The sequence below is a fragment of the Corvus cornix genome, chromosome 3, assembly GCF_000738735.6.
Source record: "Corvus cornix cornix isolate S_Up_H32 chromosome 3, ASM73873v5, whole genome shotgun sequence".
In the NCBI taxonomy this organism is placed as follows: domain Eukaryota; kingdom Metazoa; phylum Chordata; class Aves; order Passeriformes; family Corvidae; genus Corvus; species Corvus cornix.
In genome coordinates, this window is record NC_047056.1 from 12,704,337 (window position 1) to 12,727,759 (window position 23,423).

The 23,423-nt window shown below is 40.5% G+C and overlaps 1 protein-coding gene and 1 long non-coding RNA gene across 3 annotated transcripts in view; both read left to right on the forward strand.

The window, feature by feature from the left end:
* Positions 1-18,448, forward strand: part of LOC104685561 — a 32,151-nt gene extending 13,703 nt beyond the window's left edge. Inside the window, exons 4-6 of one of the 2 annotated variants that reach the window (XR_005604283.1) lie at positions 1,167-4,845; positions 9,987-10,091; positions 16,879-18,448. This is a non-coding gene — a long non-coding RNA (uncharacterized LOC104685561). The remainder of the gene's footprint in view (positions 1-1,166; positions 4,846-9,986; positions 10,092-16,878) is intronic. The other variant, XR_002273326.2, reaches the window with a different exon arrangement.
* Positions 18,449-19,962: 1,514 nt separating this feature from the next.
* CNIH3 (cornichon family AMPA receptor auxiliary protein 3) overlaps positions 19,963-23,423 on the forward strand; it is a 54,198-nt gene continuing 50,737 nt past the window's right edge. The window contains exon 1 of the mRNA XM_039569664.1: positions 19,963-20,121. Coding sequence (XP_039425598.1) covers positions 20,041-20,121 — 81 coding nt within the window. The 5' untranslated portion in view covers positions 19,963-20,040. The remainder of the gene's footprint in view (positions 20,122-23,423) is intronic.

The window sequence follows — 23,423 nt, forward strand, 5'->3', positions numbered from 1 at the left end:
TAGAATTACCTCATTCCACTCCAGCAGTGAACTTTACAAATATGCAGTATGACAGAATCGTACCTGTAGGTTAAGTTTGAAATATATATCTCCATTTTGCTACATTTTCTAAAAGAACACCATTTGTATTAACTCTGATTTTTTTTATTGAGGAAGCCATTTCCTCATCTTGGAAGGGGAGTGGATATTAATGTTACAGGTATAGGAATTGGTATTATCTGTGATGATATGAATCCCTATAATGAACCTGGAAAAGTCCCCCAAGCTTTTTCTGTTGATAACTGTGACACCCAGTGGTTATTTAAAGAAGTATAAAAATGTAGTACAGTAGGATTGCAGTGAACCTAAAGGCTGCACAAAATACTGAGGTTTACACAATAAATGTGTGCTTTTAGAGTAGTACTCTTTCCCTTGGTAGGGTGTACAAATAGTAAAACTAAGCTATTTTAGGAGATGTGAGGCTTTATTCCATTAAGCTTATGTTTTGCCATATGTAAAACACACACACACACACACATATATTTATGTATTTACTTGTACAAAGCTTTTTAATGCGTTGTGAGGCTGAGGTTATAACTCTGGTGAAACAGTGACAAAAAGTAGCTATGAAGTATGAAATGGCTTTTAATTCTTGCTGGCGAGAAGCTGGCTCAGAAGAAGTCTGGAAGATAAAGGAACCTTGTTTCCTCTCCTTTGTTTGCCACTGACTCATTGTGTGGCTTAGAACAAATTGCTTGTGTGCATGGCTGGTAAGTGCTTTGGTCAGTCTGTTCATAAAGGTGCAAGGTGTAATTAGTAACAATCTAGGTGGCATTCACCTCTGACTGTTTATGCCAGAGTCAAGAATGATTAAATTATATGCTGTGCATAATGCCTCATATTTATATTCCAAAGCATAATATTACTTTATGAGCTGTGTTTTATTACAGAGCTCTGAATATGGATTTACTCCCATATACCTGGTAAATGAGAAATTAAACTTTATTGTTTAGGGATCACTGACCATTAAATATTTACTCTTGGTTGCATGTTTAAAATAAAGGAATGCCATCAAAATTCAGAATATCTAATTGCAGTGGACCAAGCAGCAGCTGCCGATTATAAATATATTACTATATCTATTGTTTGGGGATGTCTCAGGGAACAACTGAAGCTTTTTCTTACAGGTAAGAAGAGTTACACAGCTGAAGGAGCAATGTCAGAAGGCAGCCACTTATAAGCCTGGAGATTAGACAGAGCTGCAAAGTCACTTGCTGCCTAAGGCCCTATCTTGGCTGCATTAGCTGTGGTTATACTGCGTGCCTCAGCAGTGCTCTTCAGCTCCCTGAGCGTGTGCCTTGTCTTCATCCAGAACTGGGGTGACATCTGTATTTGCACCCTTTATTCATATCTACCCTACCCAGTTTTCATGCAGGGAAACTGCAGCCAGAAAGGGAGAAATGAGACATTCTGACAAATCCAGCTGTATAGGGTGAAGAGAGAACCAAGACACACACAAACACAAACGGAAAGGCTGTGCTACAGCATCACTTTGCAAGAACATCAATATTACCTATTTCACACTATTTAAAAATTGTTATGATCATCAGTATTTCATATTTAATAGGATCACATGAAATACTGCATTGTCATAAAATCCTTAAATGCTGAATTCAGGATAAAATTACCTTAAAATAACTGCACATGTTGGAGCTAAAGTTGTTCATCATGAGAGAAAAACCAGGTTTTGGATGTTATTACTTGGAATTCTGTACATTTAGTAGTCCTTGTTTCACACCTGCTGCCCCAATCTTTACAAGGACACAAAGAGATGGAAACAGAAGAGTGAAAATGAAGTAATGCTTGATAAAGTGCACTCTTTACTCTGCTGCGAACAGATTGTCACCTGTTGTTATTAACTGCAGGATGAAGAGTGTTTTTGTATTCCAGGTTCTGATAAGAACAAATGTATGTGATAAAATGTTGTTCTAACATAAGAATATATACTGGTACTTACTGATATAGTACCATATGTATACACTTGGCTCAATTCTGGTTTAGTCTCCAGAAGGAGATGGTGAACAGATCTTTTGCTCTTTAACCCAACCCTGAAATATGGATATGCAGAAATTTGGTTTTGCATGGTGTCCCTCCACTGTTTATTCTATATTCAAATGACTTGAATTCTGGCTCTGGGTCATTGATGCCAACTGTTGGTTTGGTTTTTTTGAATTATATGTAGCTCATTTCAATCCTTCCACTGCTTTGGTTGGTTGGTTGTGTTGGGGTTTAGCCTTAAGTTTTATTTTATTCCTCACACTGGACGAATCATGTTAGAAACCAGTTTGTCTTCTGCTTTGTTTACAGCATATTTTGCTAGCCAGCAAAACAAAGCCTAGGGCAATTTGCCATCCTATTCTAGACAGGATGTCCAACAAGTGGAGTAAGTGCAAAGTCTTTTGTTTACACTGTGAGCTGAGTTTGGAGTTTTTTACTTCCCTGTTCTGGATTCTTTATTCTTACCTTGTGAGGAGAAAGCTACAACTCACAGTGTGCAAACCTGCATTTTTAGGTAAAAGAAAATCCAGATACGTGGTAGGTGGAAGAAATGTGTCCCAATACTTGGATTACAGGAAAAAGTGTATGCTGAGAGAAGAAAGAAGTCTGACATGTATATTGATATTTACCTTAGTTTCTGTGTTGGGAAGAGCATACTTGAAAGACATGAGTAGGGATGTGTTTTATCCCTTCCCACACTCTGGGGTTTGCCATTCCCTGGAAGAGAGTCTCCTAGTAATTGTTATTAATTGCTATGATGCAGCACCCCAGTGGCTCATACGTGTCTCTGGTGTCTCACTGAAATGGAATGTTTCAGATACAGACATGAATATCATAAAAGACACTTTTCCCAATAAAGCTACACCCCTGCTGATTAGCCAGTGCCCTGAGGTCTTGTGATAATAAGACCTGACTTAAACCTCCACACTCACCCCTCTGCACACCTCCCTCCTATGTCAAAGCAGCTCTTCCAGCACTCACATTCATTTCAATAGTTAAAAATTGGCTCCTTGCTCTCAAGAGTATCGAGGTCTGGTTCTTTGCAAGTGGTGGCTGCTAGACATGCACATAAATTTCGTAATTTCAAGGAGAAAAACAAGGAGAAAAAGAAGAGAGCTTAGGAGTGGAAAAAGAGCAAGGAGGTAGCTGCAGGAGCACCCCCACAGCCTGGTAGCAGGGTGAGCCACAGTGGTCTGTCAGGAGATCAAAACAAGTGGATCCACCCTCATAATCTTCTTCTTGCACAACCCCTGACATAGCTGTGTGTGGCTGTGTTTCACCCTGAAAAGAGGTGAATAGAGGACAGACCACTGACTTAAACAACACTTAGAGGAGACAGAAGTGAATTTTTAGACAGTCCCTGCAGCCAGTTCACTGAGTAAAATGATGACTATAAAGGATGTAGTAAGCAAGTTGATTTTGTATCAGGGTGCAACTAATTTAATAGTTACCAGACCAAACTCCTGTCTTCTGGTATTTTGAATTCTGAGGTATGAAAATAAAATGTGTGAAGTAAAACCCAGGATTTCTAGATGGTAGGAGTGATCAACATTTTATTAAGGATGTTTGTTTAAATACTGCTACAGCAGATGTAATACAGATCATACCATCTCACTAAGTCACAGGAGTTCAAGAGTTGAAAATGGCCATTTAAAACTTATATGTATAAATGTCAGAGAACTGAATGAATTCTTTTCTCTTGAAGTTGAAAAACCTTCTCAGGCACTAAAAATGACAGAAATTTCATCTTATTCACTAGTAAGCCTTTCCAGAGCAGTCAGTGACTCATAGATTCAATGTCAGTCCTAAAAGCCTTCCAAAACAAGGAGAATATGAAATGATGAAGCATCCTCTGCTGCACATCTGCTTGAAGTACAGCATAATGCTGTTTTAGCACCCGTGATTTCAGGAATAAAGGCACCAGTCTCAAGTCACTGAACACCACTGTTGTGGCAAGACAGGACTGTCCCTTCTCTGTGGAGTTTTTTGTTTGGTTGGCGATTTTTTTGTTTGTTTTTTTGTTGTTTGTTTTGTTGTTGTTGTTTTTGTTTTAGTTTGGTTTGGGTTTTGCTTTTGGTTTTTGTTTGTTTGTTTGTTCAAGCACAGATAGCCAAGGGAGGAAATAACTGACTGATTGATTACATGTGACTATTAGAATGAAGGGCCCTTTAAAGAAATGTCTTTGAGCTTAAGCAGACAAAGTTATCACTTGTTAGCCTGTTGATTTGCAGTAGGAAATCACTTAAATAGATATTCTTCCTGGAAAAGTCCTGTCTGCTGCTTTGCTGAGGCTGAGATGGAGCACTGTGCTTTGCTTCTTCATCACTTACATTGTGTGGTATTCCTGTAGGAGTGCAAAGAATGGGCAAGAGACCAACAGAGAAGTTTTTTTAAGTTAGTGATATAATATCTTGGCCATAGATTATAGCAGGATTTCAACCCAGCTGTGCTAGAAATGTGCTCTGTTAGTTTGGACAAGCCATTGCACCCATTGGCACCTCACAGCCTCATTTGATTTAGGACAGAAGTTTCATGATTAGCTTAAGCCGATCTGAGACTGTCCTGCTGCCAAAGGGACATTCCTCCCCCTCTTACATCAGACCAGGCACCCACATGACCATCCAATAAACTGATCCAACTCAAAACCAGCCCTGGGGGGAAAAAAGGGAGAGATTACTTTTTAAAGTCAGGAAGTTAAGCAAGAAGCCAGAAGGTTGCTGGGGTTAATGGAATGGATGGACTGGCAACAAGCAGCTAGGAGGATGGAGAGGCGAGACAACCACCCTCTGAGGCAGTGGGATTCAGCAGGTGAGTCCCATTTGAAGTCCCTTTAGCTTGCAGTGTGGCCCAAGAAGGTTTGCTCTGGAGAGAGAAGCAGCTTGTGCTGCCACCCCAGCGGCTGTGCAGGGGTTGTACTTCAGGTTAGCTCTGGGCTTGTCCCGTGCAGGAGCCTGCTGTACTGGCTGTGCTCCTGGAGCGTGTCTTCTTCCACTTTAGTTGATAACACACTTATGTAGACGCACCCGGTGTGTACCTGGGGGTACCACTGGTATTCTTATTTTTTGTGACTTCTAGATGCTCCCATCATATGAAAGTATTTAGAGTGTTTAAACTCTCCAGTTTGGGGGTGAGAGGCAGGAATGCAGCAGAGCGAGTGTTGAGCGAGAAAAGAGAGACCACAAGGATTTCATGTGGTTTTATCCCCACAAGAGACTGAGTCTTTTCTGTGGTCCTGTTTTGAAGCAATGGAGGTGTGCCAAGGCTGAAGCTCAGCTCTCTGTGTGGTGCCTGTTGGCCATGGTGCACTCAATGTTTTTCCTCCTTGTGACCATTCCCAACATAGAGCTCTGCTGTTCTCAGCTCCTGGGTGCTTCAGCAGTCTCTGGACTCACACTCTAGTTTAAATGTGCCTTTTTGAACAGCATCCTTCATTCGCTCTTTGGGGGTGTTTTGTGCAGTTCAGCGTGTTTAATCACTTACTCATATTTTTCATGGGTCACTCTGGTAGTAAAAGACAGCAGGGGGCACCAAATCTGCATAATTCTGGTAGAATTGCAACATCTAGGTCCATGCTCATAAAATTGAAATTATGCATACTTTCAGTTTAACATCTGGAATTTCTTTCTAGCACCGATATTTTCTAAGATACCTCCTTGCTTCTCAAGAGTTGCAGTGGTGGGAGTGGGGGTTGAATTTCCACAAAAATACACATTTGGGCCAGTAGCAGACTTTTCTCCTGCCAGTTGTCATCCCCTTTCCTTCACTACTTAGTGCTGTAGGCTCCAGAGCTCATGCCCAGGAAGATGCTCTCTCTAATACTTAATTCAGGACGCTGTTTGTATTTGCAGACTTGGGTTAATTGAAGGCTTTGCTTTTCGGCTCCAAAGTATCCTGATACTGGCATTGTGAAAAGATTTTGTGCTGAAATCAGTGCTGGAATTTCTAAAGGATTTCTCACTGGCCATGCAAAATGTTTTCAAGCCTAGAATAAGCAATGTAGCTGCCTCTGTTCTTTTGGAGAAGCTGGAACTCAGCTTTCTTGCAAGTTTTTAAGAAAAAATCCTCTGCAAAATAAAAATGAAACACAAAATATATTCTCTCATGGTTCTTTGAGTATTGCTTTAAAAGTAATCTGTGAGTATGGATCTGATTCAAAAGCCTTCCTAATGTGAATGGTTCACACTCACGAAACAGGTGTGGGTACACTCAGAAAAGTAAACCCTATTATTTGTGTATATAACACGTAAGTATTATTTGTGTTTTGGAAGTGCTTCAGGATTGGATCCCAATTTGATAACATACAAAGAAAAGTAACATTGCAGTTTGACAGACACTTGGAGAAACCTATTAATTGGGATCTACTAGTAGTGTATTTCTGTTACAGACAAGGACCAGGAAGATGAAAAAACACGCTCAAGTCTTGCTGAGATGGTCATCACATGATTTTTTTTTTCTGCCCTGCATGCCCAATCTTGGATTTCTATTCTCCTAAATTTAAAATCCTTCTTTGAAAAATCAGACCAGAGAGAGAACAAGTCATGCAACTAGAACCTAGGTCTGAGACATGGCTGGTCATTCTGTGGCTTTTGGTAAGTCATCTTAGTGTGAGATTCATAAAATAATTTCGTTATTTGAATAGTAAGCTCAGCTGATTAGGTGTATGCCTAAATAAGTGCTATTTCCAAGCTTATTTATCTACTTAAATGCAATCACTCATTGGCTAAAATAGGCAAACAACAAACATGCTAAGCCTTCCAGAACAGCATGTTCTTACAGGCAATTGCTATTGTTTCAGTCAGCAGGAAAAGAATGTCTTGTCAGATGACCAGCACTCGGGGGGAGCAGTTAATGTGCACATTAACAGCTTGGTAAGTGTCTAACAGCACCTGTCCTGCTCTGTGCTGAACCGAGGGCACACGCTCCACTGAGCCGTGCACGTACAGTCTGCCCAGTGTGCTGGAATTCCGTGATTCGGGCACATCTGAAATGTTAAAAGCAGGAGCTAGAAATCAAGAGTGCTTTCCTCCAAGGAGATACCACTGGATTGCTCTTCACGACTAGCTTACTGAGCATTTTCTCTTGGGATTCCCAAATCTTGTGGTTTTGATTGTGTGGTTTCACAGATTCGCTGACCGTACAGCATTATTGTGAAGAGAAGTACATTAAATATTGGGAAGAGTACTAATACTGCCATAATGGGGATTGCATAAATACCTTGTGTAGGTAGACTCTACATTACCATTGATTTCTAAAGAGAAATTTTACACCCCTAGACTTTTGGCTTCTCACAACAGCAGGTTAAAATAATGATTTCAAACCCATATGTTACAGTCACCTGTCAAAAACTGTGCAAGACTCTAAATAATAGATCTCTGTGGTTCCTTAATCATCTGTAGGCTTGCTGTGTGTTTTCTGTCTCCGTAACTCTTAAACCTTATCAGCTGGAACATCCCTGGAAGCGTTCAAGGTCAGGCTGGATGGGCCTGTGGGCAACCTGAGGAAGCAGAAGATATCCCTGCACCTGGCAGGGGTATTGGGCTAGATATCTTTGTAAGACTCTTCCAACCTAAACCTTTCTATTACCTTATAACTTAGATGTGTTAGGTAAGGTAGCGAGTCTCTGGTTTGTAATTTGTAACCAAAATCTAGCTAAACATCCAGTCTTCGACCTTGGACGCCGTGTGCATGACAGTTTCAAAGGCAGGTTATGGGAGCATGGTTTGGTTGGCATTTTGGTAAATGGCATTTACATTACCATTAATGTCATGTTGGGAGCAAGCAAGCTTAGTGAAATGAAGCTTTCATTTCTTTACCTATGGAAAATTCTGTCTAACTCCTAATTTAAATCACTTTTTGTAGTTTTAGATCATTACATTTTACCCTGTCTGTGATGGATAGAGAATATTATATTTCCGCACTCACTACCACTTTATGTATCTGTTTTCATGTGTGTCTCCAGAGTTTTCCTTTGGTGGAATGAGCTCAGTTCTTTCTGCCTTATCTCCAAGGCCAGTAGCTCTAATATATCCTGAATTATCTCAAGTGCGTGCATGCAGCTTTCACAACTGTAATGTCCCAAAATGTCACTACTCCACATCTTCAGTGCTACATTTTGGTTTATGCATCCCAGTACAATATTTTCTGTTTTCATTCTGGGTTGATATTGTTCCATTTGTGATAAAACATGCAGCTATTTTTCTAAGTACTGCTGCATCGTGTTGGGAAAATGCAGCTGGTTTTGCTAACCATGATTCATCATCAAAATGGAAGGATTCTGCACATGGGATTGTGTAGGATTCTACTGCAGGTCTAGCACTAGTCAGAACTTCCATTAATATTTTGGATAACACGGTAGAGAGGATTATTAAATAGCACTCAGCCATCAGCTGCAGAGGATCCCATTACTGCCTGTGAAAGGGTAGGATGTAAATTGAGAATCATCATGACAGTTCAAGAAATCAGTGTGAAAAGTATACACAACTCAACAGATTAAAATGGGAGCTACTTCATTTAGGTAGGAATAATTAAATAATAATAAGAGTGGGAACAACCAGACAGCACAGATTGCAGAGCTAGCATATATGGCTTTAATTGCTCATTCTTTTTCCCAAGACCTGTTACTTTGTTATAGAAAGAATATTGTTTAATTTCATACAATTTTCCTTTAATTAATCATTGTTCCTTGCTATTTTTTTATTGCTCTCTTCTGGTTAGTTGTTTAATTTAAATCAAGAGAAAAATAATGGAGTAAACAATTAAACATGCCAAATGTTGACCATTCCAAGGCTATTCCTTTTTCTTAAGACGGTTTTTATCTTTACCAGTCTTCTGGAACCTCAACTATCTTCCAGGATTTCTCAAATATGTAGTCAGTCTGAGATTACAGCAACTTCTGAAATATAAGCCAGACTGGAAATGTGTGCCAGTCTCCTTAAATAAACTCTCTTTCCTGGAGGGACATTTCATGCATATCTCAGACTGTCTCACAATATTCTGTAGTATTTAAGAGACATTTTTATTGCTGTCAAAGATAGTAAAATACTACTTTTTGTGAAAAAGCACATTTTCACAGTATGTAGAGATGCCATAAAGCTTGCATATTGAAGCAGAATCTCATTTAAGAAGTTGTATGGACAGAAGGGAGAACGTCTGCTGTTAGCACTTGTGAATTTGACAAATACTCAGATATGAAGTCGTGGTGATCCACTTTCACAATATAATATGACAGTAAATTCAGATACCTCAGATTTGCAGGGTTTGGAATTCACATATGATGTTCAGAGACAGAAGACACTAAATAGGTTAACAAAAGAGACTCTGGATAAAATGAGTTTATACAACTGTGATCTGTGCAGCTTTGGACCAAAGTACAGTCAGGCAATTGCTCTTGGTTTATCTGGAGACTCCCCCCAGTTTGGTTTCACATCTTGCCTAGGAATTCAAACAAGCTAAATGTATCTTTGCCTTGCAGCACTGTTCAATCAATGTTCCTACAACTGGAATTTCTAAACTCAAAGTTATCTTTTTAAAGAGGACCCTGGCTGTGTAGTGGGGAACAATGGAAGATTTCATGCCGTTTCCATGTGCTTTTGTAGTTAACAGCATATTTTTATTGATTTAAAATAAAGTCCTACACCTGACAACAAAGAATACTGATAAATGCAATCAAAGAACTGCAAACAGTCTAATGTGTTTGGGTTCAATTCCAGCCTGGCAGCTCTGCAGGATGAAATAATCCACGTAAGATAATTTTGGAATGGGTAAAGGCATAGATGGTCCCCAGTGCAATCTCTGGATTTTAATGCAGAGGTACCATTTGTTGGAGCAGAAGGATAATTAAGTTTTTGTTCCTCTTCGTTTGCACCAAGATGATTAGCAGGGGAATCTCATGCTTCTGAGTTTTGCAAGGCAGACACTTTTCTGATAAGAACTGAATTTGCTTTTTTCAGGCAGTGTGGTAAACAACCATCAGAGGACAACTTCTCCCAGCCGCTGTGTCAGGCTCGCAGCAGTGAGGGCACACCTGGCCACACTCAGCTATCTTGGTTCCTCAGGTGAGTTAGTTAGCAGGCACATCAAACTCTTTACTCAGCTACTTGAAGATCATTTGCAGTAATTCTGCCTTCCTTCCTTGGGATGCACTACTTCCTCCTCTTCAAGGTGCAATGAACTCAGTAACACCATTTGTGGTCATAGTTCATCTTTAATTCATTTTCCTAGTGACTTTTGTTACTTTTGCGATATAATTTTTTTTTTCTTTCTGGGCATCTATTACCCTGCCAGTCTGCTCCAGCCACCTGTCCTACTTATAGGCATTTTAACAGAAGGAAGTTAATAGAAACTCACACTGGGTGTGAATTTACTAATTCACACTATTCTTGCTGAGGACACTTCAGTGTTAAAGGAAAAATAGCTTACAGTACTTTCAAAGCAAGATTACTTTCTCCCAGCAAGACAAAGTGGCCTTAGTGGGAACTAGGGCAGCTAAGCTGCTGTGCTTGGAAATTTACACCCTAATTATCACAAATTAGCTTCTCCATCTGGGCCAGAACAAATATGTGAAGAAACTCAAAAGGTTGTCCAGTGTGTTACCTTTTCCTGCAGGATGATCTCCACTGAGCGCATGTGGGGCATACTGAGACCATTGCAGTGGAAAACCCTTTTGCAGTTCAAATTAGCAAAAGTGCTTTCTGATTTTCAGTTCCCTGAAAGTTCAAAGTACCTCTCACAAGGCAGCATGCATGTAAATTACAACAATAACTGATGGATCAGTAGCATGAATTGGAAACACCAGTACTGCTAAAATGTCGTATTTGCTCCCATTTCAAGCCTGAGTCCCCCAGCTTGGAGTGCTTTGTGTAACTCAATAGCTTTGCTTGTGTTACTACCTTCAATGGACACCGAATCATTGTCACTAAAATGAATGCTTCAGAAGCCAAAATAACCTCTCACTGGAATACTTGTTGAAAAATATTTTTCTTTTAGAAAACTATGTCCTCAAAGAAAACCTCCTTGGAGTTAATTTGATTTTGAGAGTTGCTTTACTTGCAGTCCAAAGCAAACTCTTACAAAATCTGTTAGGGAAAAAAAAAGTTCTGTTATGTGTTGTTTCACAGCACTTTATAGGTTAAAAATTTGTGTAGCCCAGTCAGCAAGAAATACATATATGGCATCTACTTCTCTGAATCAGAGAGCTGGCTGATGTCAAGGTAATTACATTGATATAAGACTGTTGCAGGTTCAAGGAGATGAGAGCTGAGTTTCTCTATAGAAGAACTAAATGCCTTGAACAGAGAATAAGACTCTGTGTGTATGAGTGTGTGTGTGTGTGTGTGTGCAGGTACTTGTGAGTCATGATAGCTTCTAAAAGGCTGTTTAACTTTCTGAAGGTGATGTGAGTCATTGTTCTCTTCCCAGGTAATGACTAGTTAAGATCACATTTAGCTCTTCCATTTCTCTAGTAATCTCTGAGACCTGTGCTTCATTGATCTTCCAGTGGAGAGCTGCTTCAGAGCCCTGAGTGACAAGTAAAAGCTCTGTGAAATAACACAGATCATTCTGTTTGGAGAGCGTAGATGACTAGAGCTGGAACCTGTTACTGCTCAGCCACTTTTGTCACATAAAAGTGACAATTGGTTTAACAAAAGAAAACTTGTACTGAATGTTTAATGTAGGTGCAAAACATACGGGATTGGGAAAAAGGTGACTCTGGACGACACAATAAAAATAGGCACAAGGGCAGGTTTTTTACTTATGACATCACAAACACTGTTTCTCCAAACTATTCCTAAACTGAGTATTTCAGAGGGCATCCTGAATATATTAAAGATCTAGACCCAAACTTATCTGACCCTTGTGGTTTAGGCAAGTTTAGCTAGACATTTCAAGGTTACAGAAAGAAAAAGAATCCTAGAATCACAGCGTGGGTCAGGTTGGAAAGAACCACAGTGGGTCATCTGGTCCAACCTCCCTGCTCAGGCAGGGTCATCCTAGAGCAGGTTACTTAGGATTGTGTCCAGATGGCTGTTGGATATCTCCAGGGAAGGAGACTCTACAACCTCCCTGGGTGATGTGTCCCAGTGCTCTGTCACCTGCACAGTAAGGAAATTCTTCCCCATGTGCAGGTGGAACTGCCTGTGTTCCAGCTTCTGCCTGTTGCCTATTTTCCTATTGCTTGGCACCAATAGAAGGTAGAACAGAAATTGAACTACTTGCAATACAAAATGCACTGGAACCTTCGACCAGGATTTCAAACCTTCTCTTCTTTGTAAGAGATAGGTGAATTGCAGAGAATCACCTTGTCTTGCTTGTTCTTCTTCAGACTGGAAATAAAAATATATTAGGATGTTAAAGCCAGGATGGCTAATGTATTAAAGGTTTATATTTAGAATAAAAATGATCTTTCAGCACAGTGTTCTCATGAGGTTTCTTGCTAAACATGTTCCCAACTCCTCCATTGCCACCTCCAACCTTTTCTTCTGGTATTTTTCCAATTTACAATATGAATTCTTCAGTACTTGTTGTCAAATGCTAAAATAGTTTTTATAAGGGATTTGAGCTGAAGTGACTAGAAATTCTAAGTGATACAGAGTGTTATAATAATTAGTTTTACTCCTACAGTTAAAAATATCCCTATTTATGGATTTTCTATTTTCTCTGGTTTAACATGAGGAGTATGTTTCAAAGTTACAAGAGCTTAAGGGATCAGTTTGGAGAGTGTTTAAATTCAGTGTTGATAAAGAGTTGTGTTGCTGATGTGCTAATAATACAAGTCATGTTTTTTTTGGCAACTGATTTATTTATTTATTCCCTTTAAATAGAGGTCAGTCAAACCTTATCCTAATTTAATGAATTAGAGGACAAGGAGACAGGGCAATAGGGGTCCTGAGCTGATGGCAACCAGGCCACTCATACTGTCACTGCAGCACATGCTGCTGTACACCTTCATGGCCTCTCCTTCCTTTTGTACCATAGGTGAGCCCACCTCTCATAAAATTGCATCAAAACCAACTTTTCTGAATAAATACAGCTATAATTTAATGTTTATGTATTCATTAGTCAACACTGTTATTTATGCAGACCATATTGTAGCTATTCATTTATGCGTGCAAGTTAAAAATGACTAAGACCATTAATTCACTGAGAACACATATGTCAGTTTGGTGAAATACTGATTTTTTTCCTAAATTACAGCAAAGACACCAGGTCTAGGTTTACTGCAACAGATTGTTGTTTTTGGGACAGCAGGGATGAGCATTCAGTATCAATCTCAGTACAGAAAGACAAAGAGGAAGAGCATTTGGTTTAATGGGAGATAATTTAATCATCCTCTGAGAAGGAGAACTGTTGAAGGGCATCACATATTTGACTTTGTTCTGGCATCTCTGTTCAGAATGATGGAGCCATGGGGTGTGATCTGATACAGCCTGCAGTGGGTGGGAGTAGCAGCAGGTCTTGGAGATTAGCAGAGTATTACAGGCTCTGGGGTGGGAAAAAATGAAACATCGTCAAAATCAGAGGAATCTGGTCCAGAATGTTATTTCAGTGTTTGGACAAATGCATATCTTATGCAAATTGCCTTATTAGAGGTCTGCAGGGTCTTCAGTGACTGATGAGGGATTTCTTATGAGAAAGCTTATTCAGAACATTTGTTATTCCTTTTTCATTCCTTTGATGGAATTCAGTTATTCAGAATTGATGAAGTTGTAACCCACTCTCTCCCCAGCACAGACACAAATTAAATTCCTTCTTGGCAGGATTAAGCAATGTTAGCAAGAATTACTTCTGTATGCTTTCCATGTATTGATTTGAAGCAAAATAGGTAATGTCAAAGGCAATTAAGACTGCTTCAGATACTCCATGTTAAGATCTTGCTTTCTATTCCCTTCACGGGCTCCTGTTCTTATGTTGGGTTTCCCTTCCAGACTAAAGGTCTTGACTAGTTCAGAAAAATGTTCTGAGGAAAAAAACACAGATGCTATTTTGCCAATGCTGAAAATCTTACTACTAATTTATGGCAGGTTTCTGCCTTCCATGAATTGGAAGGACTTCATGTCTGGAAGGAGGTAACTTTTGTGAGATGAAGATGACTTCTGCTGTTGCTATGAATAATTATGGTCTTTGGCTAATTCTAATCCTTCTGAAAATTCCACATATAGTCATTAGAGATCTGTTGAAATTAAGAAAATCCTTTCCTCAATCCATTTCACTTTAAAGCAGGAGCTCCCCTGCAATTGCTTTTTCCACTTGGTTTTTCTACTCTGTCCTGGAACCAAGGGCAGAGATCCTGTCTTTCTGGGGGGATTAGTATCCTGTCAGATATTTCATCACTGGTGAGGAAGCAGTCTTGATGAGCTCCCAGGAGATAAAAGCTGAATTTGGAGGAGATATCAAGTGAGAGGCAGATGGACCAGGCTGAGACTGTGAACTAACAAGAAGATAAGGGAAAAACGGGCTAATGGGAAAGAACTGTCCAGTAGAGAGACAGAGGAGGCTGGAGCAATAGAGGAGAAAAGCATATCTTAGGAATTAAGAGGTGCAGTGATATCTATGCCCACAAAGTTGCTCCACTAATCCTGCAGGTAATGGAAAAAGTCACAAAAGATTCCCTGATGACAAACACTTCTATTTGCTAGCAGATCATCGGTGACATGAAGAGCCAACATGTGCGTCCTGTCTCTGTGCTGTTGGTTATCAGCGCACGGCACAGAGCAGTCACTGAGATCACTTAGTTCAGCTCAGTGGTCTGAGCTGCAAACCTGAAGCCCCAGTTTTGCCAGTGGCCATTATGGACATGAGTGGGATGCTGTATAATTCTGATACTGGCTGGCAAGGGAACAGTAGAAGCAAAGCACTATAGTGTCATGCTCTGAAGAGTCTTACTTTGCTCTTTAGGAACATTTCTGTATGGCACATTAATCCACGCTTTTAAAAGTGGATTTCAATAACACGGAATTTAGAGCCTGACAGGAACCTTACAAACTTCACCAGGGACAAATGTAAGGTTGTGTGCTAAGGAGGGAATAAGCCCTGGCAATGAAACAGCCTGGGACCTGACAATTCTGCTGAAGATGGCCTGAGATAGGCAGTGGAACAGGTTGCCTGGAAAGGCTGGACTGTCTCTGTCCATGGAGGTTTTCAAGACTTGACCAGATGAAGCCTTGAGCAATAAGCCTGACCTTGCATTTGTCCCTGCTTTGAGCAGGACGTTGGATTAGAGATCACCTGAGGTCTCTTCTGACATAAGCTTTCCTATGATCTTATGATAATGTCATTAAAATTTATTCATCCAAGTCCTACAAAAAAAGGTGGGAACAGCTGGCAGTAAAATGAGATTATTGTCAGTGGGTTTCTGAACTACCTTATTCTTGATATCTGAAAATGAGACTTCATTAACAAAATGTCACTTGTCTTTATTATTGCAAAAGTAACCTTTTGAAAATGAACTGACCATGAACTAATAGAGTAATTTCGTCTGGAATCTGCAGATAATCTGAAATAATAATGCATAAGGGCATGAAATGCTTCTATTAATCTCTGTGGGGTATTAGCAGCAAAGCCCAATGATGGCAATTTGTATATAAGAATTGTTAATAATTTAGTATTACTTAAGGTTCACAAAAGAGAGAGTTACATATATTATTAAGAAAATAATCTGTGAATGAGAGTTCTCTACTATAATTAATATTATGGCTTTTACTCTAACAGGCACTCAGTAGTATGTTACACTTAAACAACAATAATGTAGCAATAATATATAAATCTTAAAACTAGGAACTACTTCGGCTGAGGGTGTATCACCTCGTTGGTGGATTTATGGTGATTCTAGCCTCTCACTTCAGGGACTACAAGCCTTGTAAAGATTTGTCCTTTAGGTTTATCCAGTTGTGGTAATTATTTGGGAGTGAAAGGACTCATTAGCAGTCCCTTCTCATCTCTGATGCCGTTCTGTAAATTAGCCACTGGAAATTTCTTTAAGTACCTTCGAATTCTTCCATTATCTAGCACAAAAGGTCATTTCACATGAAATCAAGTGCTCTGAGACCTGCTAATGTAAGGACATCCTGAACTCATGAATCTATTAAATCTATTTTCACAATCTGTTTTCACAATTGGATGTTGTTTGTTTTTGAGGGCTGTCTGCTGCTCACCAGATGTACTCTGTTACTATTTATCTAGTGACTGAATTTTTATGGTCCCTTCATAAAGGTCCTCACACAGTAGAAAGCCATCCTTAAGTAAAAAAATCCCTGATCCTGTTTGTGCTTTGAGTTATGATCATATCTGCAGAGTGATAGCTTTGAAAATCAGCATCTCAGTACTACTTGTACAAACATAGCACCATCATCTATCCTCTTGTGATGACTCGGTGTGAACCTGGGATCAGACTGTACTGCAATCATATTTTTCAACAAATACGCAAAGTAAAGAGAAATTCTGTTTACAAGGACCAAATGCAAAGAGGGGTAGCTAGCATTCCAAAATTTAGTCTGCTCAAGGAAAGCAAGAGCCCTCACAATCTTTTGTAAAACCCTTTTCTCCACAGGGTTTATAAATGCACCATCACAATCTGTTTGTGGGTACTGTGGGACACAGCCTACAAAGCCAGCTCATGTAAAAACTTGTGCTAGGAACTGTTGTCAATCTTGAAGAGCCTTGTGTACCCATCATCAAATATATTTAAAAGAAAGAGCCTCTGATAAGAGGAGAGAATACAGACCCTTTTAAAATCCATCTGAACAGAATTTACTTTCCATTTCTTACCAACTTTCTACTTGGTCTGCAATTCATTTCATGGTTCAGCTTTCTGACTACTTTTTCTGTTCCATTCCTGGGTTACAGGTGTGTGCCACAGAGAGACAGCAGCAATCCCTTCTGGAAATGGCTTGGGAATACCATGGAGGAAGCAGGAGCATTGGTGAGATTTTGAAGACGGAAGAGTGAAAGATGAGGTGCTAAATCTGAGACTGTGACTGCTAAAATGAGCTGCTGAACATCAGAGAGCAGGAATTACTGCATTTCCTAAGAGTGCTGCAGAACCTCTGAGCCTTTTATTTCTAGTAATAGAAAAGAAATCCATGTGTGTCTCAACATGTGGATGGAATTTTGTTTATTTGGGGAAAAGAAGTGTTAAAATAACAGTTTTTGAAAGCAACAGCTTTTCATAGAGGCAAAAATATATTTTATGTATATATAAAATATGCATCCTATGCTCTGTGTTTATCTGGTTTGCCCATCCCAGATCCCTTGAGTGGATAATGCTGCACCCTCAGCTCCCACAGCCTCCACCCTCAGCTCCTACACCTCCATCCTGGCCTCTGTGCTGTACATTAGTTCAAATGATTTTTGAAATAATTTCAAATTATTTCAAAGGAGCCCAGCTGGGTGCTGGACTGTGATTTCTCATGCAGCCCAGATCAGATCCATTAGTTTTCTTGAAGGTTAGGACCAAGACCATAGAAGTGGATGGGGAGCGAATAGACAGACTGGTGTTCCTGCTGTGTTCTCAGAGGCTTAAACCAGGGAGAAAACAGTCAGGCACATCCATATTGTTTTTGCACTTTGCTTCATGATTTGCAGTAGTCTCATTCATAAATGACAAAGAAACAGCTCCCCGCTGTGAGGTCCTCATACCACAGAGAGCTGTAATGAGTTTGCAATGAGATGGAGATAAGGAAGATTTTTACTGATTACTCAGACAAATCTCTGAGTGCAAATCAGAGATGTGCTGAGGGAAGGGTATATCTTTCCATCACTCTCCATGGCCTAAACATCTGAGGATACTTAAGGTATTCTCATGGTATTATATAATAAGAACTCTCTAAGACAAAAATGTCCTAAATGCATCTTTATGGATTTTTTTCCCTTCACTGTATGTCAGAAACTTTTGTAATTTGACAGCCACTAGCAGTGATTAATGGCTAGCAATACAGCTAGGGGCAATGTATGTTTCAAAGTCAGTATCAGGAAAGACTGTGTGATCTGGGAAGTCTTTGGCTGAGGAACTCTCTCCTTGCAAAATCAAAACCAAGTATTTTGCCTATGTGCTCATTGAAGATATCCAAATAAATAGTTGGAATATAAATGAAGATGAGAGTGAAAAACAGGAGAATATTTACCTTGCAGTGTGGTGCTAAACTGAGATTTTGTTTCTGTTTTGGTCTTTTATGATAGCTACAGTATATTTATATTTTTCATAGGTATGTATATATATTTGTGGAAGTGTATACATGTAAATGCTCCAAAAAGAAATTTTTTATTTTCATTTTCTTAGAAGCATCAGGTGTTTTCTGTGTTGAATCTTAACAGAGGTAATATATATCCAGATATTAAAGTAAAAATAAAGAAATAAATATTTCCAAAGATGACTCCTGTACCTCATTTACTGCTCTTTTCAAAATGTGTGGTTATGAGTAAACCATTTACTTCCACAAGTATATGCTCTGAAGGATTTCAGATACAAAAAAATTAAAAGGTCAGAGAATTACAATAAATAGTTTTACTGCATCCCTGTATGACATAAGGCTCATTTCTATTTGCCATGTTCTGTCCTTCTTAATTGAAGCATCAGACCACACGTACAGTCTGGAGCAGCTCAATTATGAAAGGTTAGAGTCATCAATTTGTTCCTGATTGGTTTATTAATTACTGGCCTTGACTCTTGATTCAAATCAACACTATTTCCTCAGGATAAAAGTGCATATTATGTTACAAGTAATATACTGTACTTATAAACAAAAATTTATTGGAAACATTTACAAAGAAAGCTTCCACTGGACTTGGCTTTGATGGAATTATGATCTCCTGTGCTGTGAAGTCTGACTTTCACAGATGACCACTGGTGAATTCTAAACAGTGTTGTTACTGAATCCCTTCAATCCGTAAAAGGAATGAAAAAAATGTTGTGAGCTGAAATTGTGTTTCAGTTTTGTAAGGATGTTTCAAATACGTAACTTTTATCCATGTTTTCAAGATATTTTTAAACAGGACTTCTGATGGTTCTGTGGTATTTCTCATGAAAACTTTTTGCTTGCAAACCTGCCGTATTGTGCCAGCTGATGCACTCAAAAGAAGTGGAAGAACTTTTGATGGTAAATCTAAACCAGATCTGCAGAAATGGCTAAGTTGTGTCTGGAGATACTATGGATGCCGTTAAAGACAAGGTATGAAGGTATCCATCCATTAAAGATAAGAGAAGGCAGGAGCTTGCTCTTCCTTCGTTATTTTACATAATGTACTTCAGCAATTTGGATATAGCATATTCCTGAAAGCCAGCAAGAGCACTCTCCCCGCTGGTGGCAGTTAAGAAAGGCTTTATTTATTTACTCCAACAGTAAATGCCTTTTTCACCTGGTGGGAAAGGGCAGACTGAGCCCGCTTTGCTGAGCTACTCTGCTTTGGTTCATGAGATTTTGGGCTGGGTTCCTGTCCCCTCTCCATCAGAGGATAGACACTCCTCCGCTAGTCCACCCACTGAGCCTGGGGCATGTCTCACCCGATTTAACTGACCCTGAAAGGAAAAAAACCCAAAAAACTAAAAAAAAAAAACACCATCAAAGCACTTCAAGTTTAGGCACATAATTACCTTCTCAAGATTTGGCCTGAACTGATCCCAGCCTACGCTCCTTCCTCTCACGCTGTCGTGACAGGATTTCAGTCAGAAACACGCGGCTCTCTCTGACTGCAGACGCTCGAGTGCCGGCAAGAGCCCCGCACCAGCCCCTCACCGCCGCGCCCCGAGCTCCCCCAGCCCCCGGCGAGCGGACCCGCCCCTGGTGGCCGCCCACCGCGGCGCCTCGGCGGGGAGGGGATCGCGGCGGAGGGGCCGGGCCGGCCGGGGGCGTTGCGGGGGTCGGGGCGGGCCCGGGCAGGGCTGTGGGGGGCGGCGGCGCCCGGCCCCGGGTGCGTGCGGCGCTGCCCGCTGCCCTCCGCCGCGCTGCCGGTCCGGGGGTCGCCGCTCGCCCGCTCGCCCGGCGGAGGGGGGCGCGGAGGGCTCTCCCCGCCATGGCCTTCACCTTCGCCGCCTTCTGCTACATGCTGTCGCTGGTCCTCTGCGCCGCCCTCATCTTCTTCGCCATCTGGCATGTGAGTACCCCAGCCCCGCAGCCCCCGCGTTAGAGGCGGCTCCAGCCCCGGTGTGGAGGGTCGTGCCGTGAGGGAGCGGGGCGGCGGGACGGGCTGGGGCGGGGGCGAAGCAGCCCCTCTCCCGGGGAGCCGGGGCGCAGCGTCCCGCGGCGGGGTCGCGGGCCCGACGGACCTCGCCGTGAGACCTCTGCGCGGGGGACGGGGTTGATGACATCGCTGTAAAGCGCAAGGAGCGGTGGCCACGGGTCCCTGACGGCTCGGTCCCCGCTGCCGGGCAGCGCTCGCCGGCTGAGCGCTGCCCCAGCCCCGCGCTGCTCGTGGCTGAGCGCCGGCTGTGCCCCGGCGGGAGCTCCGCAGGTAACAACATCTGCTTCTCTTGCCTGCGGGTACGCCGCTGTGGCGGGGAAACCGCCCCGTATCCGATGAAGCAGATACGGTGTGTTTCCTTCAGTAATTACTACATTAATAACTTCTCAAAAAGTCGGGGTTGAATGTGAAACTCTCTCATCCTTCCGATGCGTGACCCGGCTATTGTGGTTCACCTTCATTAATTTCACTCCACAGTGTTGGCGCTCGTTCCTTACTGTTCGCTGGGTGTCTGTGGTAGGCGTAAGCGTGTAACTTAGAAAATGTGAAATCATTCTAATGCATAACTTGGAATTCTTTTGAACTGTTACATATTTTAGAATTAATTACACTTTGTGTGCTACACGATAACTCCGTGCCGTAAGCATTCAGTATGGAACAGGATAAGTTGGAGAATAGAGCGAGTCTCGTGGATGCTTCTACAGCTACTTGATGGATTATGATTAAAAGAACAGCCCTCCTTTGACTAACAAGTAAGGGAGATGCAGAATTTATTTTTATTGAAATGGAAATAAAGCTGCTAGCTTAGTTGTATTAGCACCATGAAAGAAATCCTTCTGTCGTGAGAATGCTTTGAAATTTAATTATTTTGTACTCTTCGTGGGGCAGTTACAAGTCTTTTCTTACTAAGGAAACCACAAAGGTGTGATGGTAATGCCGAGTGCTGCCGTGATGTCGAGTACTGCAAGGCTGGCAAGGATCTCTAGCAGTCAGCTACTGCACTACTCTGAAAAAAGGAGTAGTAAAATTTAGACTATTACTCATGTTTTCTCTCCTCCTCTTCTGCAAACCTTTAGGTCTCCAAAAGTGAGAATTCCACAGCTTCCTCAAGGGACTTAGAGTTAGAAGTGTGTTCTCCTTTGAATCTCTAGCGCTACAAATTAAACTGCAGCAATTTTAATGGTTGTTTTATATATTTGATGTCTGTTCCTGTGTCCTCCTTTTCTGGGTCTGGAGTTGTTGTCATGTGAATTCATAAAGTACTTGTAGCAAATCTGGCAAATTATTCTCCCATAAATGAGTGTAATTACTGCAAATTTACTCTTAGTGAAACATTTTTTTAACTTTCAGTCTATAAACTCATGAAGAGCAATGCCTCAGTATAAGAGCTCTGTAAGCTCTGTAAGCTACTTAAGCAACTAGGAAAGAAAACCTTTTCTCAATACACATATGTTTATGCTGCATGTTTTTTACATCTGTTGAAAAACTGTTGAGGGATTGAAACTGAAAATGGCAGGAAATGCTCTTCTGTTGTAAGAGATGAAGAATTGGCACTGTCTTTCCTAGAGAATAGATAAAAATTCTATTGAAATACATGGTTTGTGAAGGAAGGTCATAGAATTTAAATTTAGATTTAGCATCCTGCCAAAATAAACTTTTAGGTGTACATGTTATCCACATATACAGAACGCAAGGGTTTTTATTGCCCTTTCTTCAAGAACTGGTACAGTCTGGTTTCTTTTGTAAGGTATGTATTGAGTCATAGGAGTTTCTTTTACCTTAAACATCTCAGTTGTGAAAATCTTCCCAAGAAACAAAACTCCTACTCCTTCCCTGTGACCTGATTTTTTCCCACTGTAATATACTGGTAAGGGACAGTAAATATATTGTACGTAGGTTCTAATAATGGCAGAGGAGTGTTTCAATCATTATATTTTCCTGTTTGTTTATTTTTATAAAGACATTCTGTTGCTACGAATAAGTTGATGAATAATCTGAGTGTCCCATCACTTTGAAAGATTTGTGAGAGTGAGAATTTATATTTTGTGAAGTATTTTAAAGGATAAGAAAAAAACCGTAGCATTTGGACTTGATATTGTTCTAACCTGAAGCTGAATGAGGTTTGGGCAGATATCTGGAATGATTTAACAGCAGATCAAATAAAATTTAATATTCTTCCTGCTGGCAAGTCAGATGAATTATAATTTTCACTCATATTGATCTCATAGGTTCAATAAAAACTGTACAACCAAAACAAGAAAGTAGGATGAGGATTCTTATTTTTGGACACTGTGCTTTTCTGGTGCCTTTCCTCTAGGAAGTTGAAGACTGTCTATACGTTCCTGTGCTCCTTACTCTTTGGAAGCAGACAGAATGAAGCTGGTCAGAGCATTTTAAAGGAATTGCAAACAAAATGCACAAAGTCCTCCGGATATCTGGAATCTCTTATTATTTTTTTCCTGCCTCTGAGTGATCTTCATGTATAGGTAGCCAGAGGCGTCTGTCATAAAAAAACCAGTACAAAACCAAATTAGATACTATCAGCAACATTTGTTTAAACTCTGCACAATAATTATCTTAATGTATTATTGCTGTAATTTCACTTATATATATTAAATGAACGAAAAGGACTTGAAAATCTCCATGTACTACATGAAACGAATATAACACTCTCTGGTACAGGAATTTTTAAAGCATTCAGGTTGTTCAGTGACCACATTACCTCTAGCTGTCATGTCACAGTATTAGAAACACCGTGGAGAAGTGTGTGATACAACTAACAGCGGAATCTGGCCTGTTAACTACATAATTTGATATCCTCATCTGATCTTGTTGTAAACTCAAGAGCAGAATGTATGTTCTTCCTCCTGACTATCACAGACACTTTGTCTTGCTGTCCTCAGCTCTTGTTCTTCTTTATATACAGCTTTTTACTAATCGGTTTTATTCCAATCCTAAATGATCTTGAACTAAGATTTAGCTTCCTGTTAACATTGAACTGAGCTGTGTCAAGGCTGTTTGAACTCGCAACAAGACTTGACACACCACATTCATTTCTAGTGTAGCTCCACTAAGTTGTGTCTCAAGTGAAGTTAACTGAAGCTGACCAAGTGGTGCCTTATTTGTCCTCAGTTAAAAAGGGATATGCTTGTGTTGAGTCCTGCAGCACTGTGTTCTCTTAAAGCATATTGGTTTTGAGTGAGTCCTTCCCTTTT